The sequence below is a fragment of the Littorina saxatilis genome, linkage group LG1 (genome assembly GCF_037325665.1).
Source record: "Littorina saxatilis isolate snail1 linkage group LG1, US_GU_Lsax_2.0, whole genome shotgun sequence".
In the NCBI taxonomy this organism is placed as follows: Eukaryota; Metazoa; Mollusca; class Gastropoda; order Littorinimorpha; family Littorinidae; genus Littorina; species Littorina saxatilis.
Genome location: NC_090245.1, coordinates 43960250 through 43980569, shown reverse-complemented (window position 1 = coordinate 43980569; position 20320 = coordinate 43960250). Strand labels below are relative to the sequence as shown.

Here is a 20320-nt window from a genome sequence, read left to right as displayed (position 1 = left end):
AGAGAGGGTAGCAAGGGTGGCCCAGGTGGGTCAGTTGGTAGAGCACTCAAGAGAGGTTAGCAAGGGTGGCCCAGGTGGGTCAGTTGGTAGAGCACTGAAGAGAGGTTAGCAAGGGTGGTCCAGGTGGGTCAGTTGGTAGAGCACTCAAGAGAGGTTAGCAAGGGTGGCCCAGGTGGGTCAGTAGGAAGAGCACTCAAGAGAGGTTAGCAAGGGTGGTCCAGGTGGGTCAGTTGGTAGACCACTCAAGAGAGGTTAGCAAGGGTGGCCCAGGTGCGTCAGTTGGTAGAGCACTCAAGAGAGGTTAGCAAGGGTGGCCCAGGTGGGTCAGTTGGTAGAGCACTCAAGAGAGGTTAGCAAGGGTGGCACAGGTGGGTCAGTTGGTAGAGCACTCAAGAGAGGTTAGCAAGGGTGGCCCAGGTGGGTCAGTTGGTAGAGCACTCAAGAGAGGTTAGGAAGGGTGGCCCAGGTGGGTCAGTTGGTAGAGCACTCAAGAGAGGTTAGCAAGGGTGGCCCAGGTGGGTCAGTTGGTTGAGCACTCAAGAGAGGTTAGCAAGGGTGGCCCAGGTGGGTCAGTTGGTAGAGCACTCAAGAGAGGTTAGCAAGGGTGGCCCAGGTGGGTCAGTTGGTAGAGCACTCAAGAGAGGGTAGCAAGGGTGGCCCAGGTGGGTCAGTTGGTAGAGCACTCAAGAGAGGTTAGCAAGGGTGGCCCAGTTGGGTCAGTTGGTAGAGCACTCAAGAGAGGTTAGCAAGGGTGGACCAGGTGGGTCAGTTGGTAGAGCACTCAAGAGAGGGTAGCAAGGGTGGCCCAGGTGGGTCAGTTGGTAGAGCACTCAAGTGAGGTTAGCAAGGGTGGCCCAGGTGGGTCAGTTGGTAGAGCACTCGAGAGGTTAGCAAGGGTGGCCCAGGTGGGTCAGTTGGTAGAGCACTCAAGAGAGGTTAGCAAGGGTGGCCCAGGTGGGTCAGTTGGTAGAGCACTCAACTTGTGATCCTCGGATCACGGGTTCGGATTCAGGCCGGGATGGACACAGGTCAACTTTATGTGTAAATTCAGAGACGGTTTCTATGTCCCACCCCCGTGTCACCCCTCACGTAACAGATCTCGGTCATTCTACCAGAAGTGCAGGAGGCTGATTACACGCACGCAACTGATCGTGTTGTTCCTAGCTTTCCACTGGGAGGAAGCGACCTGAATTTTCCAGCGTTGGGACAATAAAATGATGACATTCGAAGATAAAATGAAAATGAACTGTTCCAAAATCTGTGACCTACCTGAATTTCCCAGCGATGGGACAATGACGTGTTGAAAATAAAATAAAAATGGAAATGAAAATGGAATATTGCAAAATATGTAACCTACCTGACCGAGCAGGTATAGAGCCCCATAGAGGCGCTGGTACACTCACACACCTGGGCACAGCCATCGTCCCACCTCTGGCCTTGCACGTACAGCTGTCCTTTGTATACACAGCCGTCTGTCGGGTACCAAGAGAATCATGTCAATCAACAATTGCCTCTTAATGATATACGCTACCGATACATGCATAGTCTGGCGATGACCTTACAGGTCATTTTGTTTTGGGCTGGTATGCCAGAGTCGAGATTACATACTTTAGTACAGGGTAAACTGTACCTTCAATGCGGTTTATCCCGTTCTAAAGTCTCAAATCTCGACTCCTGTGTACCAGCCCAGCTGCTGATATTTATGACGAAGTAACTGAGACACATTTTGTTCCCGAAGTTCTTTGTCAGTTTCACTGAAACATGCAGAAGAAATGATATATAATTGTTTACGTGACGTATTTTTCTATTATGACGTCTTCGCGAACTTTGCTTTGCATGTGACGTCAAAAAGAGAGGGTCACTAAACACTAATGGATGGGAAAGTATCAAAAAGGTGGCATTTCCTGATACATGGTGAGGTATGCGACAAAACAGTGATGAAGCCACTGTGGAAGGCTCTAGAACCAGAATTCGTACTTGTGATGATACACGTTGGACGAAAAGTGTCAGTGCGATTACTGAGATAATACTGGATGGAATAATACACTTCTGGATCAATATTTGCCAAGACCCGCAATATTGTACAAGTAATGATACCCTGTTGTGCAAAACCACTAGGCCTAGTGGGATTACCGAAAATACAACATTAATGAGATACAGTAGGATTTCATTTATTCGCTACTCGAACAGTATTTTAAACATGAGAATAGAAAATGATGAAAAAGAAGGACATGAGGTTTGCCCAATCCAAAATAAGACCAAATTTAGAAGATGTTGTCATGTTTTGTCAACCCTGATGCAAGAGAAGAAGGGAAATTGATTCACACATGAGGAGTGTTGCTAACAGCTTCAATGTCAATTGAATGCGTCGATCTTCCATATCCAACATGAACACCTTGACAGATTCAAAAGGAGGAACTTCCACAAAAGGAAGAAGATTCTCATGCCAAGAACCATCGTCAGAGGATCACATTCCTTTTCTTAGATACTTACTAATGCTAGGGGCTTGGTATCCCTGCACAGGTGCGTTAGGGCCAGAGGTTCCCCCTCCAGACGTCAGGTAGGAAACGACAGGCACCATCTGTCCAGGGGACTGAGGGTTAGGCTGTTGGATGTAGTTGCCCGCCCCGACGGAGAACAGGTTGGTGGCGGAGGAGACTAATTTGGTGGCCGTGGAACAGCTGATGGTCTCGCAGCACGAATCGCTTGAGGCAGGCTTGCGTGTGCACGTTGAAGGTACGTTGGAATACGTTGGGCACCTGTTGTGTGATTACGTGTTGACAACGTCATTGAGTAGAATAAGCTTATTTACCAGGGCTGTAGGTGGAAGGGGAGGGGGGGAATGCCTTGGTTCCCGCGGAGCCCCATCCCCCCTAACCCGGCGAACTTAAATACCCCTTTGAAATGCTAAATTTCAACAGGTTCTAGGGCGTAAAGTCTCCCATAACCCCTGCTTGGCCAGCCACTATACCGTTGTCACATTGGGGAAGCCCCTCCCTCTCATACACTAGATCCAACCCTGCTTACTGTATAATAATTAAGATCATAAGTATAGATTCTTTCAAGATAATTCTTTTAATATGCATAGCATGCCTGTTTCTTTGTAATTGTGTTTCCTGCACCACGTCCTTACCTTACTCTCGTACGAAATGTCCTGTTTCTATATTACGTCCATGTGTATCTTAAGCCACCAAGAAACACTCTTGATAAGACTAGACCAGAAGTTATTTCTGGCGTAACTGCTGAAAAGCCTCACAACTCACAGACTGTAGCATCTGTAGTAGCCATAGACAGCCTGCTCACACACACACTCCTGGTCACACCCATCTCTCCACGTCTCGGATTGCTTGTACTGCTTCCCCCGGTAGGCGCATCGATCTGAACAAAATGACATTGAGGACATCTAGCGTATTGGTATCGGTATCATATTGTCCTGTGAGGTTACCCTCATGGACATTCGGGCTGCTTTCTCACTGGGGAAAGCGAGCTGCCAGACAATACGACGCTACTCTTTTTTCTCTCGTGTTTTCTGCATGCGTGTAGTCATGTTTTCCAAGGCCTGAGACTTTCGATGTGAGCTTGGAAACTTTATCGTGCGCATGCGTGCACACAGTTTTTTTGGGGGGAAACAGAGGAGAGTCTACACAAAGTCGACTCTGGGAAAAAATCCTTTGCCGAACGTGGAGGTTGACAACTGGTTTTAAAGCCAGCGCCGCAACCGGCTGAGCTATTTCCCCGTCCCAGACACGTTTTCGCAATATCCTTCTCGTTGCGGTTATTTCTTTACAAAAAAAGGATCATCTGTTGGTGTTTTCAATGTCTGAAATTAAAACGTTACAATCATTAAATGTGATAATTTCTGCGAAAACAGTCACTGTGGTCAGAGTTATTGTTATATGCATCCCGAGACTGTTTTTCCTAAATTCACGTCTGTTTTATGATGTGCTTTCACTAATACTTTCTTGAACCGTTAGAAATTCAGCTTGAAATGGGAGTCAGTTGGCACAGAAAAGTTTGTATCTATTTTGCGCCAATTTTGACCCGCGTTTCTTCAATCAGAAGCGTCTGTCAACAGTGGCCAAAGTCGCAGAAATGGCTACAAATTGAGGTCAGTGTTTTCTATACGGGTGTGAGATGGTGTCAAAATAGCGTGTGTTAACGAGTCCATGCCTCACTGTGCAGTTCCAGATGTATAGATTAGTATGGAAAATTGTAAGATAGTAAAGCAAACACTCTTTATGAAAATATACAAATGTTTTATTTATTGCTTATAATACCTTGAACATTGCGCATTCTAAAGAGGGACACGAATATGTAGAGGTTACATGCCGAGTCTCAGTGATTATTAAAAATAATGGTCGAAGTTAGCGGATCATGAAAAATGCGAGCTTCAGCGAGCTTTTTCATGACCGCGAACTGAGACCATTATTTTTAATAATCACTGAGACGAGGTGTGTAACCTCTTTATTCCTCCTTTCTTCAGTTATTCAAAGAAAACAGGAGTTTTTGTGCGAAAGTTTGATCGAATCCGAATCACTCAACCAGTCAACCTGCGCAGGCGATCGACTAATGCGCGGTTGTATAGTTCCGTGCAAATCATTCCATTCTGTTTACACTTCTTGTCAGTTTCGCTGTTTTGGACTAAAATCAAGTACAAAGATATGCTGTTATTCTGCTGTGGCGGTAAAGGCAGATATTGTGTGTTCTTTTTATGTTTTAGTATCGCTTAAGATAATGTTCTTTCGTCAAATGGGACTAGCAGACGAACATTTGCACCCGTGTTCCAACGTTAATTACTGTATGAAGTTAAGTTTTCTGGGGAAAATAGTGTATGAAACCGCTTTATGTTGTTTAAATTGATGAGATGTGTGCATTTGGTTGCGTGTGATCTGTTTATAAAATGAAATATTGTTAAAAACTGACCGTCGGATTGCAGTCAGTGTTGTCGAAGAAACTGCGTTAAAAGAAGGGGAACTACTCTTGTCGCTAGAGTATGAGTTACTTGCCTTGGGAATTTGCTTGTGATGAACGGTTTGTACACGGCAGATCTAGATTCAGAAAACAACCGAACTCATGGATTTTATATGGAGATTCATGTGTTCAGGCCTGTAGTTGTTAATTTAAATGCGGTATGTTTGTATCGTTTGCTCCAGAAATGTATACTTCGTACATTAGAGCGTTCGGAACTTTTCAGTCCCAAAAGTAGTACCGAAACAGAACAGCTTCTCAACCCATTGCACTATCGAGGATTCAGGCTGTTGCTGGCTCGTTATTTGTTTGGTTGCTGGGTCATTATCGAAAAATAACTAGCTCTACAAGTTTACAGAGGTAAAGAAGCAGAGGTGGGAATATCATGACTTTACGTTGCTAATCCTTTGCTTAGAATTTCAACATGTTAATGACATTTTTGAATCACTCAAAGAATGGAGAAAACAATCTTGTGAAAGGCTGTAAGGAAAGTAACAGACAGATAAAAAAAATATAATAAAAACATAAAGGTTAAAATAACTCTGGACGGGCGCAGTTGCGTAGTGGTAAGACATCGGCCTCCTAATCGGAAGGTCGTGAGTTCAAATCCCGGCCGCTGCCGCCCGGTGGTTTCAGGGTGGAGATTTGTCCGATCTCCCAGGTCAACTTATGTGCAGACCTGCTAGTGCCTTATCCCCCTTCGTGTGTACACGCAAGCACAAGACCAAGTGCGCACGGAAAAGATCCTGTAATCCATGTCAGAGTTCGGTGGGTTATAGAAACACGAAAATAACCAGCATGCTTCCCCCGAAATCGGCGTATGCTGCCTGAATGGCGGGGTAAAAACGGTCATACACGTAAAAATCCACTCGTGCTAAACCGTGAGTGAACGTGGAAGTTTCAGCCCATGAACGAAGAAGGAGAAGAAGAAGAAGAGAAGAATAAATAACTCTGGGAAGACGATTCGCGAGTACGATACAGACAAGGAGCAATTTCAATCAGTAATGTAAATATGTGCTCAAATTAACCAACATTTCTAAAAGCAAATAAGAGTGTTTAATTGTACACTCACCACTCGCAGAAGGCACAACTTGACCGTTGCCTGCAAACCCAGCATGTGCGTTGTTAAAAACACAGTTTCTTTGTATAGTGATGCTAATACAATAAAAAGGTATCCCTTGGAAAAGCCGTTATCCCTTTAGGTTTTCAACTGATGCAAATTAAAACAACTGAAAGCGGATGACTCGGAATACTTTTTAAAAAGAAATCATCGTATTATACTGTATTGTACTGTAGTGAAGAAGACATTTTAACAAATACTATATCAAGAGCAGCTGTTATTGTTGATGTGTTTTCAATCCCTCAATGTAATCATTAAAAATAATAAATTGTGACTTGTCGGAAAAAACAACAAATGGAATAACGTACAAGAGAGAGAGAGAGAAAAAGAGAGAGAGAGAGAGAGAGAGAGAGAGAGAGAGAGAGAGAGAGAGAGAGAGAGAAAGAGAACGATAGACAGACAGACAGACAGACAGAGACAAAGAGACAAAGACAGAGAAATAATGAGAGACAGGCACAGAGAGAGAGAGAGAGAGAGAGAGAGAGAGAGAGAGAGAGAGAGAGAGAGAGAGAGAGAGAGAAACAGACAAGCAGACAGACAGAGAACCAGACACAGAGATAGAAAAACATACAGACAGACAGAGGCAAAGAGAGACATAAGATAAGATAAGCTTACCATCCCGAAGAAGGCAGTAACCTGCCAAAATATTGATTATAGATATAAACGTACCTAACCTGGTTACTGGTGGGTTTTTTGTTTTATTTAAATATTAGACAGACAGACAGACAGACAGACAGACAGACAGACATGGAACTTACCGCAGAGTCCGCAGAAGGCCCTGCAGTTGTCCGCAGCCCACTGACGGAAGGGTTCCTCGCACGCGCTGTCAGTGTACTGGTCACAGTTAGTCAGCTTGTCCACGCACGGAGGAGGGTTCGTCGGCCGAGACACTGCACATACACAGACAAAGACCATAACTTTAAAGCCGAACATCCATCCCCAGGGCACAAAGCCTTGTTACAGTAGAAGGGCACAGAGCTAGATTCAGCGTGTACAGCGACACCCGATGTAGTCCAGACACGAATAAACAGAGCTATAACTGTTGCCCCTGCATGCCAGCTGATGTTTGGCTTACAGTGTCTAAGGCCACAATCCCTAACAATTACAGCAATTATATGCACAACAACAACTACTGCACAGACAAGCATAAAGTTCAAAATATACATTAAAAACCTTGTCACTGCATGAATGCATTTTACTGAGAATATTAATCAAACGAAGCAAAAAGAGAGAGAGAGAGAGAGAGAGAGAGAGAGACAGAGAGAGAGAGAGAGAGAGAGAGAGAGAGAGCGACAGAGATAGAGGGAAAAAGAGACAGACAGACAGACAGACAGACAGACAGACAGACAGAAAAAGAGACAGACAGACAGACAGACAGACAGACAGACAGAGACGGTGGAGTTAAACAAATACATACAGGCCGACTCAGGAGAAACATGCTTACCCACAACCAACTATACTTTCTTCACAAAGAAAACCCTCAAGGCAAGAGATCAAACATAAATCCTACCTGCGCCATTACCGCTGGTCTGTCCAGTTCCAGTGAAACTCCCACTCTGAGTGTTAAACTCACACACTGGCGTCGAGCAACATCCACCCAGCTTCCTTTCCAGTCGACAATTACTTGGCAAAGCTCCATACGTAGGGCAGCTGCATGATGAGCAAAGGTGTACATTCTTAGTAAATGTGATACGGTTTAGTGTTGTTAGTTTTAAGTGTAATCCTTAATTCTTAGTAAATGTGATGTATTTTATGTCTGTGATCGCCTGAAACTGCATAGCAATTTTCCTTGTTTTTATAAGGACAGTAACATTTTAAGTCTTGAGTTCTGAGTCTAGCACATAAGGAAGTCTCATATGTACGAAAGCACTGGGAATTACACCCATCTTTTAATATGGTGACAATATCTTTTAATATTGATTTACATACATCTACATCAAAACGAGTTGCTAAGATTTAACAAAAATATGATCGCATTGTCCAATGGATATCAATCCCAAATTACACATGCTGAATAAGAATGCAAATATATCTTTGTCTGTATGCCTATACCACTGTGTTTTTTACTAAACGCATATTTTAACAGCACAAACATATAATTAAAAAAAGCCAGAAATATTGCCTAACAGAAAAACTACATTCACTGTTGGTCCACAATATTATGATCGAATTTGTAAAAAAAGAAAAAAAAAAGAAAGATGAGACTCAAACGCCACACTCGACGTGCTTGGCACTAAAATAAAGAGAAAGTGTGAGAGAGACAGGGGAGAGAGAGAGAGAGAGAGAGAGAGAGAGAGAGAGAGAGAGAGAGAGAGAGAGAGAGAGAGAGAGAAGGAGAAAGAGAGAGAGACAGCCTGAGAAGAATGAAGAAGAAAAGAAGCAGAAAAAGAAGAAAACGACTTACAAGTCCTGACATCTGATTTTGCCTGTGGCAGCATTCTCGCAGGTACACTTGAGCGTGCAGCCCACGTCCCAGCTCTCTCCCTGAACATACTTGTGGCCCTGGTACTCGCACACCTCTGCAAAAGCAACGACGATAAGAATGAAAGGTGTTGTTACGGCGCCAAAATGTAGCCTGCTGAGGAAGTAAGAATGAGTGTGTGTATGTGTGTGTGTGTGTGTGTGTGTGTGTGTGTGTGTGTGTGTGTGTGTGTGTGTGTGTGTGTGTGTGTGTGTGTGTGTGTGTACTGACGCGTCTACGTGTGTGCAGGCATGTATGTGAGTGCGTGTGTTGTCCGATGCCTGTTTGTGTTATAACATTTTTCACACTCCGTTACAGATAAAAAAGAGAATTTTTTCGGAAACGTTCCTAAAAGACTTTCTTCCAACCATAATCATGCTACTCACTCATGCCGTCTGGAGTCTGTCCAATTCCTGACGTCACACTGCTTTGGATTGTGGGGCTGAAGTTGCACACAGGCTTGAGACAGCAACTTGCAGGGATCTGAACCAAAGTACACTCTGCCGGGAGCTCGCTGTACAATGGACACCTTGCAAACAAAGACAACACTCGTAAGTTAACGTAAGACAAAACGTGTTAGTAGACGGGCGCTGTGGCGAGGTGGTAAGACGTCGGCCTCTGAATCTGAAGGTCGTGAGTTCGAATCCCGGCCGCGGCCACCTGGTGGGTTAAGTGTGGAGATTTGTCCGATCTCCCAGGTCAACTTATGTGCTGACCTGCTAGTGGCTTATCCCGGCCCCCCGCAAGCACAAGACCAAGTGCGCACGGAAAAGATCATGTAATCCATGTCAGAGTCCGGTGGGTTATAGAAACACGAAAATACCCAGCATGCTTCCTCCGAAAGTGGCGTATGGCTGCCTAAATGGCGGGGTTAAAGGTATTGGTAAAGCGCTGAGGATACGGTGTTTTGGAATTTTGACTCGAACAACATCACTATGGCTGTCTTCTTCAACATGCCAGCACTACGCTTGTCGCGTCCCGTCAAAGTATCGAAATATGATCACATGATGTGTTGACAAGACACAACTGGCATAGGCTTACAACAGTTTGTCAAGATTCTGTGTGTATTAAAATGTACATCAAACGACATGTTCTCTTTGTTGAAATCTCCATGACATTATCAACTAGCGACACTGCTGAGATGATTTGTCTTGAATGGAACCCACCTGGTAACTTTATTTGTCCAGAAGATATAGTTAACACTATGTAAGATAATGAAACAACAATACAATACACAATATATTACATTTATTCTACATACATAAATTAAGAGAGACCACCCATGTCATAACTAAACCATATACTACACTTGTGTATATCATGTAAATGAGGTCGTGTCAAACTACAATCTGGCAGGGACCTAATTTCCCACTGCTCATGATGGTAAAGTCACCGAGACAAACGTCGTTCTCGAAACACTTTTGCGTTTGCTGTTTCCTATTAGGGAAGAATTTTGAGAACTGTAGCGTGACACTATAATTTCTAGAGTAACGGGTGTGTTTTTTGTTGTTGCTTCGACGTCAAAGAGGTCACATGGCATTGGAAAAGGTCCAGGTTCAGTGAGACGTGTCTTCAAGTTGGACACTTCGACTCCGGGACGTTTGGAACAGAAGGCACGCAAGTACAGAATGTAGGATACACAGAATACTACATGGCTTGCTGTGTGATATCAGCTTTACACTCGTTGACTTTTAAAATATAATTTAATTGAAAAGCTCCATCTTGCCTCGCATAATTTCAATATTTCAACAACAACAAAACTCGTGTAAATCTGGAATTACACAGCCAGCCGTGTAGTATTCTCTCTAGAGCACCTACTTGTTGTGACACTTGTATTGTCCAGTCTGGCCGTTCACACAGGTACACTGGTAGTCACAGCCGTCCTCCCACGTCTCGCCTGTCTTGTAACTCTCGCCCTTGTAGTAGCACTGACCATCTATACAAGTAGAATAAATCAGCTTTTATTTATGCGACCATGCCCGTTATGCCGGATGGCATGTAGGGCAGCATCTATTTATGTACGTATGTATTTTTAATTAACTTATTTATTTATTTAGTTTTGTGTTCATTGTTTTGGCTTTATGCTTCGGTTGCCGCTTCCTCCCATTGGAATCCTAGTCGCACTAACAAGGTGTGTGCGTGTTTATTTGCAGTCAGCAGGCAGGCTGCATTTCTAACAGAATGACCGTGGTATTTCACGTGCCACGGGAATGGGGCATGGACACCGTCTCGGAGTCATCATATAAAACTGACCCGTGTACGTCCCAGCCTGGATTTAAACTCGTGATAAGAGGATCACAAGTCCAGTGCTCTACCAATGGATCTTTCGAAAATGTGTACATCGGAGCCACGATTCGCTGCCGATTGTCGTTGCAGCAATAATCGATGGCCTGCAGTGTTCGCTGACAACATGTTTTGGTTCAAGTCAAATGGGTTTCGCTTGTGATCACGTGAGTTAAGAAAAGCACATGTGCCTTAGGGACCACTGCAAGCAAGCGACAGCGAATCGTGGCTCCGATGTGCGTATTTTCGAAAGAAAAGGGTGTTATGGAAAGTGCACACTCCAAAAATCTGCGAAAATTGGGTCTTGAAAAGGAGGGAGTCTGAAAATGGGGGTACATTTACAGAGATTATGAACAGAAAATCTGAAAAAACAAGGTCTTAAACGGGAGGGATTCTTTACTTAGGGGTTCTTTAAACGGGGTTCCATTGTACGACAGGTACAAGATAACTCTGACTTACAGTAGCCGGTTGTGGTGGTCGTCTCTCCTGAAAAGAATAAAAGATCATTGAGACAAGCACGGGAAAACAATAAATACAAAATATATTTATAAGTTGTAAGCAAAGACATTGATAATGAATACTTCAGTGTAAAAATCAACCACAGCCATCTTTTTAATTCGCCTGTATTTTTCGAGTTTGGCACTATTTTCTTGTCACTGAACCGTCTCGTTGGGTTTTGTAGGAGAATATCTTTGTTGTATGTGTGACAAATTAACCATATAGGCTTTGAGAGTAATGAGCTGTGAGCCTGAAGGGCACGGCCATTTTCATCGTTTAAACCCACTTGCTACTGGGAACAACATAAAGCCTTTTGAATAATTAAAGGCATACGAACGCACTCCCGTGTTTACAAAGTGTAGTTTGCCCACAATCGATGTCAAACGCACCATAAGACCATATAATGACGATACGTCACCATGCGCGGACCATAATACATGCATTACAGCTTGTTCTAGCCTCTGAAAAAGTGAGGATGTCAACAAAGCCGCGGTGTTCTCTCCCTTGCATCAACGTTACATGTGTTGCCAAATCTATAAATAGGACGATCCAGATCAAAATGAAAATTCAAATATCTCAACATTTAAGGGGTCCTAGACCACAATATTTTGCAGGGAACTTAATTTAGTCTGTCTCCAGCTGTTGGTAAAGCAATTAGCGTGTATAGTCATCGAGTACATATGGCTTTAAGCTAGACAACGCTGTTTAACTTCGCTTTTTTCCCGTCTTGTTCCTACCTTCTAAAACACAGCGGCCTAGATTTTGTACTTGCCGTGTTTTTATATTTAGTCAAGTTTTGACTAAATATTTTAACATCGAGGGGGAATCGAAACGAGGGTCGTGGTGTATGTGCGTGTGTGTGTGTGTGTGTCTGTGTGTCTGTGTGTGTGTGTGTGTAGAGCGATTCAGACTAAACTACTGGACCGATCTTTATGAAATTTGACATGAGAGTTCCTGGGTATGAAATCCCCGAACGTTTTTTTCATTTTTTTGATAAATGTCTTTGATGACGTCATATCCGGCTTTTCGTGAAAGTTGAGGCGGCACTGTCACGCCCTCATTTTTCAACCAAATTGGTTGAAATTTTGGTCAAGTACTCTTCGACGAAGCCCGGGGTTCGGTATAGCATTTCAGCTTGGTGGCTTAAAAATTAATTAATGACTTTGGTCATTAAAAATCTGAAAATTGTAAAAAAAAATAAAAATTTATAAAACGATCCAAATTTACGTTTATCTTATTCTCCATCATTTGCTGATTCCAAAAACATATAAATATGTTATATTCGGATTAAAAACAAGCTCTGAAAATTAAATATATAAAAATTATTATCAAATTTTTTTTTTCGAAATCAATTTAAAAACACTTTCATCTTATTCCTTGTCGGTTCCTGATTCCAAAAAAATATAGATATGATATGTTTGGATTAAAAACACGCGCAGAAAGTTAAAACGAAGAGAGGTACAGAAAAGCGTGCTATGCAGCATAGCGTAACCACTACCCCGCTCGCGCGCTCTTCTTGTCAATTTCACTGCCTATGCCGTGAGCGGTGGACCACGAGTATACGGTCTTGCTGCGTTGCATTGCGTTCAGTTTCATTCTGTGAGTTCGACAGCTACTTGACTAAATATTGTATTTTCGCCTTACGCGACTTGTTTTGTTCTTGTAATAAACGCCTGCCATCTGAATTACTGTTTTTACTTGGCGTATCATTAGCTCTTTGTAGAAGTATTTACATTTTTCATGTTCATTTCACTTTCATTTTCACTACTTTATTGTGCTATCGCTGGTAAATTTGGATCGCTTCCATCTCAGTGGAAAGCTAGCGGCAACAGAGTCGCGCTACCCAGGCGTGTGCGGCGTGTTTGGGTGTAATCAGTCACCTGCACTTCCACCACTGTGGTGGCACGAGAGTGAAACATGGATACCCAGGGGCGGACGAGGGGGGGGGGGGGTGCACAGGGTGCAAGCAAAAAAACAAAACAAAAATTGGAAAGCTGATTCGATGACCATTTATAAGTTCAAATGGCACCATTTTGCTTCTTTGAGCCAAACATTTTTCCGGGGGGGCATGCCCCCGGACCCCCCTAGCAAATTCGGGCGCTTCGCGCCCATCACATTCACTTTCGATTCAAAGTGCACCCCCCCTTACAAAGCAACTGATCCGCACCTGATAACGTCTATGACTTTACACATAAAGTAATTCCCGGGAACATGCCCCTCATGGTTTTACCGTGAGGGCGTAAAATAACATTATGATCTTATTGTTATGTGTTATTATTATCTTATGAAGAAGACTCACCGCATAGACCACAGAACAGAGCACAGTTGTCGGTGGCCCACGCTTTGTATTTGTCATCAGAGCACATGCTTAGGTCGTATTGGCCACAAGTTTCAAGTTTGTCTGAACACCTGGGTTTGATATCTGGGATCATCGCTGAAATCAATCATGGGTAAAGATTTAAAAAAAGGAACAATTAGGAAGGAATTCAGTTAAAAAAAAAAGCGGCATAATTCATATACGAAAATGAAGTATGTTGCAACCCTTTTCTTTCTGCCAACTTGGATTATATCCGTGGCGAGTGTTGAATTCTTTCTTTATTTACTTGCGTCGTTTTCAACCGTTCAAGGTTATATCGCGACGGGAGTGTTGAATCATGACACAGGTGAGCTTTAACTGTTAAGAACAAAAAGGGTTTCCCACTAAGCGGAGAGACTGATTTAGTGAGTGAGTGAGTGAGTGAGTGAGTGAGTGAATTAGGGGGTGAGTGCGTGATTGTGTGAGTGAGTGAGTGAGTGCGTGAGTGAGTGAGTGAGTGAGTGAGTGAGTGAGTGAGTGAGTGAGTGAGTAAGTGAGTGATTACGTTAATTATTAAGGAATAAAGTAGAGATGTAAGGAAGTAAGTACTTGACTGACTGAATTACCTGCTAACTTACTCTGAGACGTTCACAAGAACCCAGTCCTCTACGGAAGAAGAACTTCCACATGTACTAACTGAATGAAAAAAATTCATCACCTGCCTGTGCTACATGCATCCCGTAGATTTAAACAACTCAAATGTGTCTCGTTATATCAATCGTTTTAGTACACTTACGGTTGCAGATTTTGCATGTCCTGTTGCAATTCTCTTGAGCCCACTGAGCGTACTGCGTGCACATGTTGGCTTCATACAGGTTGCAGTTATCTAGCTTGTCCTGGCAAGGGTCCACAACGTTTGCTGGAAGAGAAAAAGACAGTGGCTATTCTGAAATAACGCTTTGATGAAAATGGAAAGTATGAGGGCGAACAATCGCACGTACATGCACGCGTACATATAATATGCCCACAATAACATAATTATAAACCAAAAAGACACACGCAAAAATCACTCGAGCAAGCCTGCACGGACATATATACGAACATGCATGCACAGGAACGCGTATACAAACACAAGTAAGCTAGCACGAACTCTCACATACACGCTCGCACGTACGCATGCGAACACACACACGCACGTGCGCGCGCATACGCAAGTACACACACATACGCACATGCACACACAAACACACACACACATACACACACACGCATGCACGCACGCACAGACACAGACAGACACAGACACAGACAGACAGACAGACAGACAGACAGACAGACAGACACACACACACACACACACACGCACCTAAAGTGTGGATGGTTACCTAAGAGGCGGCACTGGGTGTAGTGCCTTTCTAGTGCACTTGCACTACAACAGCACTGGGTGCAGTACTCGCTCCGGCATCGAAGAATTTTGCACTAAAAAATGCACAAAATTTGACCTATTTCGTCGCCTATAGAGGACGGAAAGAATGTCATTTTGAACATTGTTATGACATTCTTTCCGTCAAAAAAGTCAATTTAACGGTGTTAAATGAAGCGACCATCCACACAATTAGGTTGCCATCCAGAGTTTAGGTTGCCATCCACGTGTGGATGGTTGCCTTATGGTGATTTAGGCAACCAAACCTGTGGAAACGGGGGTACACACACACACACACACACACACACACACACACACACACACACACATGTTCAAAACTAACATACAAGAATAATGAAGAAAGAAATACTGACGATTAACAGTAGCAGAAAGAGGCGCAGCGGTGGCGTGCACTGAAATGACACAAACGATTATGTTAATCACTTTAATTTTATTGTAGAACATTTGAGATATTACATCCTTTGCAAAGTGTCTTCGTCGGTATCTTTTCGTCGACATTTTTTGCGGGGATTTTACCTTCAATGAGAAGTGTCTTGCTCGGTATATTTGCAGTGAAATCCTCTAAATAAGAAAAGGACATCACATACAGAAAAATATTATTTTGTTTTACTTTGAAACAAATCACAACGATCTAAATCATATGTGCCTCCCCACCCCCCCCCCCCCCCCCCCCCCCCCCGTATGCCCATCACGATTTGTCACAAATGAGGCAGCCAAACAGACACATTAGAGAAAGCCACAGACACACGCCCACCACCACCATCAACGCCACCACCACTCCCCACCATCCCAACCAATGGCCACCACCAACCAACTCCCCTCCAACCAATGAACCAACCGAGCAGTCCACCCACAACACCATTCTCAGCCAAGCTCAAACCTTGACAAGCTTTCTGCAGGAGGGTGGTGGTGAGGGTAGGCAGCTGGTCAAAGGTGTCCACGGTGAGGGCGTCGTTGGACTGGTCAGCTATGGCCTGCAGCTGTGCCCTGTTGACCCCACTGCCCACTCCCACGGCCATCAGGCTGATGTGGTTCTGCCTGGCTAGGTCAGCTTCCTTCACCTGCGTGAATGGAGCATTTAGTGGCCTCAGTTTGAGCATGCGCACAGTTTCTGTCTGTTTGACTGTCTACAGGACTGGATTTAGGGGATTTGGGGTGTTTTCCCTTGCTTCACCCCAAAATAGCACTTCCAAATAATACATTTACAAATAGAGCAACCGCAACACGGTGGCCCAGTGGTAAGGCGTCCGCCCCGTGAGCGGGAGGACGTGGGTTCGAACCCCGGCCGGGTCATACCTAAGACTTTAAAATTGGCAATCTAGTGGCTGCTCCGCCTGGCGTCTGGCATTATGGGGTTAGTGCAAGGACTTGGTTGGTCCGGTGTCAGAATAATGTGACTGGGTGAGACACGAAGCCTGTGCTGCGACTTCTGTCTTGTGTGTGGCGCACGTTAAATGTCAAAGCAGCACCGGCCTGATATCGCCCTTCGTGGTCGGCTGGGCGTTAAGCAAACAAACAAAGAAACAAACCAAGAGAGCATCAACACCATCCCCTGTACCCGTGCCCGATTTTTGGAAGCCTCGCCCTTTCATACACTGGGTCCAACACTAGTCTGTGTGAATCTATCTCTCACGCCATCCCTCCATCACTCCTTCTCTGTCCGTCTGTCCATCTGTCTGTCTGTCTGTCTGTCTGTCTGTCTGAATCTATTTCTTCTTCCATCCCCATATCCCTCCTCCTCTGTGTGTCTGTCTGTCTGTTTGTGTGAATCTATTTCCTCTATCCCTCCTTCTCCGTCTATCTGTCCATCCTGTCGGTCTGTCTCTTAGTCTTACTTCCTCTCTCTTCACACTCTCCACCTCTCACTAACTCTCTCTCCAGCCCATCTCCAATTACTCCCTGTCTTTCCCCCTCTCCTTAATCCCCTCTATCCCCCCTCTCTCTCTCGCTCTGTCCCCTCACTCTTCAAACTCACAGTGTCTGACGTGGAAGAAGACCCGCCGTCGGTGACGACAATAGCAATCCTGGGCACGCCGGGCCGGGCTCCCATGCCCTGGGAAAACATCTCGGTCCTCAGCGCTTTTAGGGCATCGGCTGTGTTAGAGCCGCCTCCCATGTACTGAATGTTGTCTATGCTCTTCAGGAGGGAAGCCCTGCAAGGGTTGCGGATTGGGTATTTGTATGTTTATGGAGCATTGAGAGAATTTCGTGATACAATCTTCAGATAGCCTACTTTTGTCGATGTGTTTTTTCATTCTCATAAAGTGTTTGAGTCTGCCGCAAACGCACGCACGCACGCACGCACGCACGCACGCACACACACACACACACACACACACCCACACACACACACACTCACACACACACACACACACACACGCACACACCCACATACACACACACACTCACAAACACACACACACACGCACACACCCACACACACACACACTCACACACACACGCACACCCCCCCCACTCACACACACACCCTCCACACACACACGCACACACCCACACACACACACACACACACACACACACGCACGCACGCACACACACACACACACACACAAACTTCCACTCCACCACACATACACCCCCACCCATACAAACACAGACCTGTCCGTGTAGACGCCCAGACCGAACTGCACGGAGGGTCTGGAGGCGAACTGCATGACTCCCACGTGCACGCCTTGCTGGGACACGGGCAGCTGGCTGGAGACGATCTTGACGTAGTTGAGCAGACGCTGGAAGTTGCCGTCACCCACAGAGGATGACCCGTCCAACATGAACACCACATCCGCCTTCTGCAGGCATCCTAGTGGCACAAAAATAAAAAAAATAAAAATATCGACTGATGGCAGAAATAAAAAAATAATAATAAAAACAACAGACAGACTGCTAACGTTCTATACTAATTTTGTCAGAATAAAAACAAGGAATGTTTTGTTGTTGTTGGTAATCATCACAAATTATTAAATTATTTCCCTTTAGTTCTCAGCAGTCACAAGTCACGTGACTGCTGATCACTTCCTCTGCGCATTTGTCATGTTTTGTGAGTGTGTGTGAACTCTTGTCCTTGTGAAAACATACCGTTCGTTACTGGTGGCAGAGAAGCACCTGGTCCCGAGGGAAGTTCTGAAATAAAACAAAGCAACAACAATTATTTCAACCAAAAAATGTACAGGTCCTTCCTACCCATTATTAGCCAGCATAATAATAAACTGAAGCTCCAAAGTTAAGCAACCTTTTTGTTTTAAATAACACATTTAGTAACTGTGTGTGTGTGTGTGTGTGTGTGTGTGTGTGTGTGTGTGTGTGTGTGTGTGTGTGTGTGTGTGTGTGTGTGTGTGTGTATGAATGTGTTTGCGTGTTTGTTCGCGCGCGCGCGTGTGTGTGTGTGTGTGTGTGTGTGTGTGTGTGTGTGTGTGTTCAAAACAGAACAGTCACACTCTCCATGGCGGTCCGAGAAGAAGAATAACTGAATACATGTCATTGTTTTCATGACGTAATTGTCACAAATGAAAAACAATACACGCCATTCTCACCTTCAGCGACTCTAGCGGCGAGCGGGCCAGTGAGGGTGTCAAGAGTCTGGTAGCTGTGGGAGGTCATGACATAACGGCTGCTCGGTTCACTGGCTACCTGCGACAGATCCGTCGGCAGCAGTCCCGCTCCCGCCCCTACGCCGATGTTGTAGACTGCTACACCACTTTGTTTCGCATCTGTCACCTGCAGAAAAACAACAAAATCATATCTCTATGAAAAACAATCCATTGTGTTAGCCTATACTGTCCAGCAATAATGCTATGACACCCCAAACAGTGCATGTGGAATTCTTTTCCGTTTTTGCTCTTCTACTTTATTGTCGATTTTAACAAAATGAACTTAAAAGCTCTTGTGAATTTGATTTTTGTATGATCGTGTTTGTGTTTTCTGTTACATTTCTACTCATCTTCTTAAATTTCTGCCTCCCACCTCCCACCTCCTCACTCTTCATCTCTCTTTCCCGCCAGGCTTCTACTACTCCTATTGCTACTGGTGGAAGAAGGAGGGGTCAGCAGAATCTTTTACTCTCACGTCTACTCCTAGGTAAATAAATAGCACACGATGTATTGTAGTATACTATAGAACAGTGTGGTACAAAAGTGGCCAAAATACAATAGTAAAGTTAATTGTACTATAGTTTACTATAGTATACTATAGTATATTTACCTCAATGTGCAATAGTATATATACTTTAATGTACTCTACTTCAAGTACTATGGTAGGCCCCTACTTATGTGTACTGTACTTTAGTATACTGCAGTACTTTTTTTACCTGGGCTACTTCCACTTCTACTCCTCCTTGACCTCCCTATTGCCATAAACACTCCTACCTCTACTCATAGTACTACTCCTCCTTGACCTCCCTATTGCCATAAACACTCCTACCTCTCCTCATAGTACTACTCCTACTACTGACCGCCTGGTGAAAGAAGGAGGCATCAGCAGCAGGCCCACCAGACACATGCACGATGATCCTGGGTACCCCCGACCTGCCTCCGTTCTGGGCAGAAAAGCCCTCCCTGTAGGCCTGGCGGATGGCTTGACCGGCGTTGGCCGTACCTCCTGAGGCCCTCAGGCCCTGGATCTCCTGTACGGCTTGCTGGTAGCCCCCTGCCTGCTGGAGTGACCACTGGGATTGGGCCCCGTTCCCGTAGGTGTAGAATCCAACCTGGAAAACACAGAGTGTAAAACCTGTCAGAGATACATGGCGTAAAAAAAAGAATACAGCTTGCTGGTAGCCCCCTGCCTGCTGGAGTGACCACTGGGCTTGGGCCCCGTTCCCGTAGGTGTAAAATCCCACCTGGACAATAGAGAACAGGCGGTAGTTATAGACTATGGAGAATATGCGGCTGTTAGACCACGAAGAATATACGTTAGTTTGAAGGGGTCGTGTCGGGAATTGACCATCACACTTTCTCACCTGTTTCAAATACCACTGAGCTTGGGCCCTGATCCCGCAAGTGAAGAATATCCCACCTAGACAATACAGAGTGCAGACTTTGTCAGAGGTACAGGATGTTCAGACAAGTGCAATTCGCAGTGTACACTGTCTTGTTGGAAACGTGAAAAGTTAAAAAGGAACATGTCAGCGATAGACGATCACATTATGCCTGCCTACTTCAGAGACCACTGGTATTGGGCGCCTTTGCCGTGGGCGTAGATTCCCTTCTGGTCCATAGAAAACTTAGTTAGAACAGTTAG

At 44.6% G+C, this 20320-nt stretch overlaps 1 protein-coding gene across 1 annotated transcript in view; it reads right to left on the bottom strand.

The window, feature by feature from the left end:
* The window catches only part of LOC138970795 (uncharacterized), a 102625-nt gene that overhangs the window by 79931 nt on the left and 2374 nt on the right, over positions 1-20320 (bottom strand). Inside the window, exons 4-22 of the mRNA XM_070343333.1 lie at positions 19536-19787; positions 18619-18802; positions 18164-18208; positions 17690-17888; positions 17046-17223; positions 15951-16131; positions 15424-15462; positions 14423-14545; positions 13630-13764; positions 11292-11318; positions 10368-10485; positions 8936-9078; positions 8493-8607; positions 7599-7738; positions 6847-6978; positions 6041-6070; positions 3264-3378; positions 2494-2759; positions 1358-1472 (exon numbers count right to left, since the gene is read on the bottom strand). Coding sequence (XP_070199434.1) covers positions 1358-1472; positions 2494-2759; positions 3264-3378; positions 6041-6070; positions 6847-6978; positions 7599-7738; positions 8493-8607; positions 8936-9078; positions 10368-10485; positions 11292-11318; positions 13630-13764; positions 14423-14545; positions 15424-15462; positions 15951-16131; positions 17046-17223; positions 17690-17888; positions 18164-18208; positions 18619-18802; positions 19536-19787 — 2537 coding nt within the window. The remainder of the gene's footprint in view (positions 1-1357; positions 1473-2493; positions 2760-3263; positions 3379-6040; positions 6071-6846; positions 6979-7598; positions 7739-8492; positions 8608-8935; positions 9079-10367; positions 10486-11291; positions 11319-13629; positions 13765-14422; positions 14546-15423; positions 15463-15950; positions 16132-17045; positions 17224-17689; positions 17889-18163; positions 18209-18618; positions 18803-19535; positions 19788-20320) is intronic.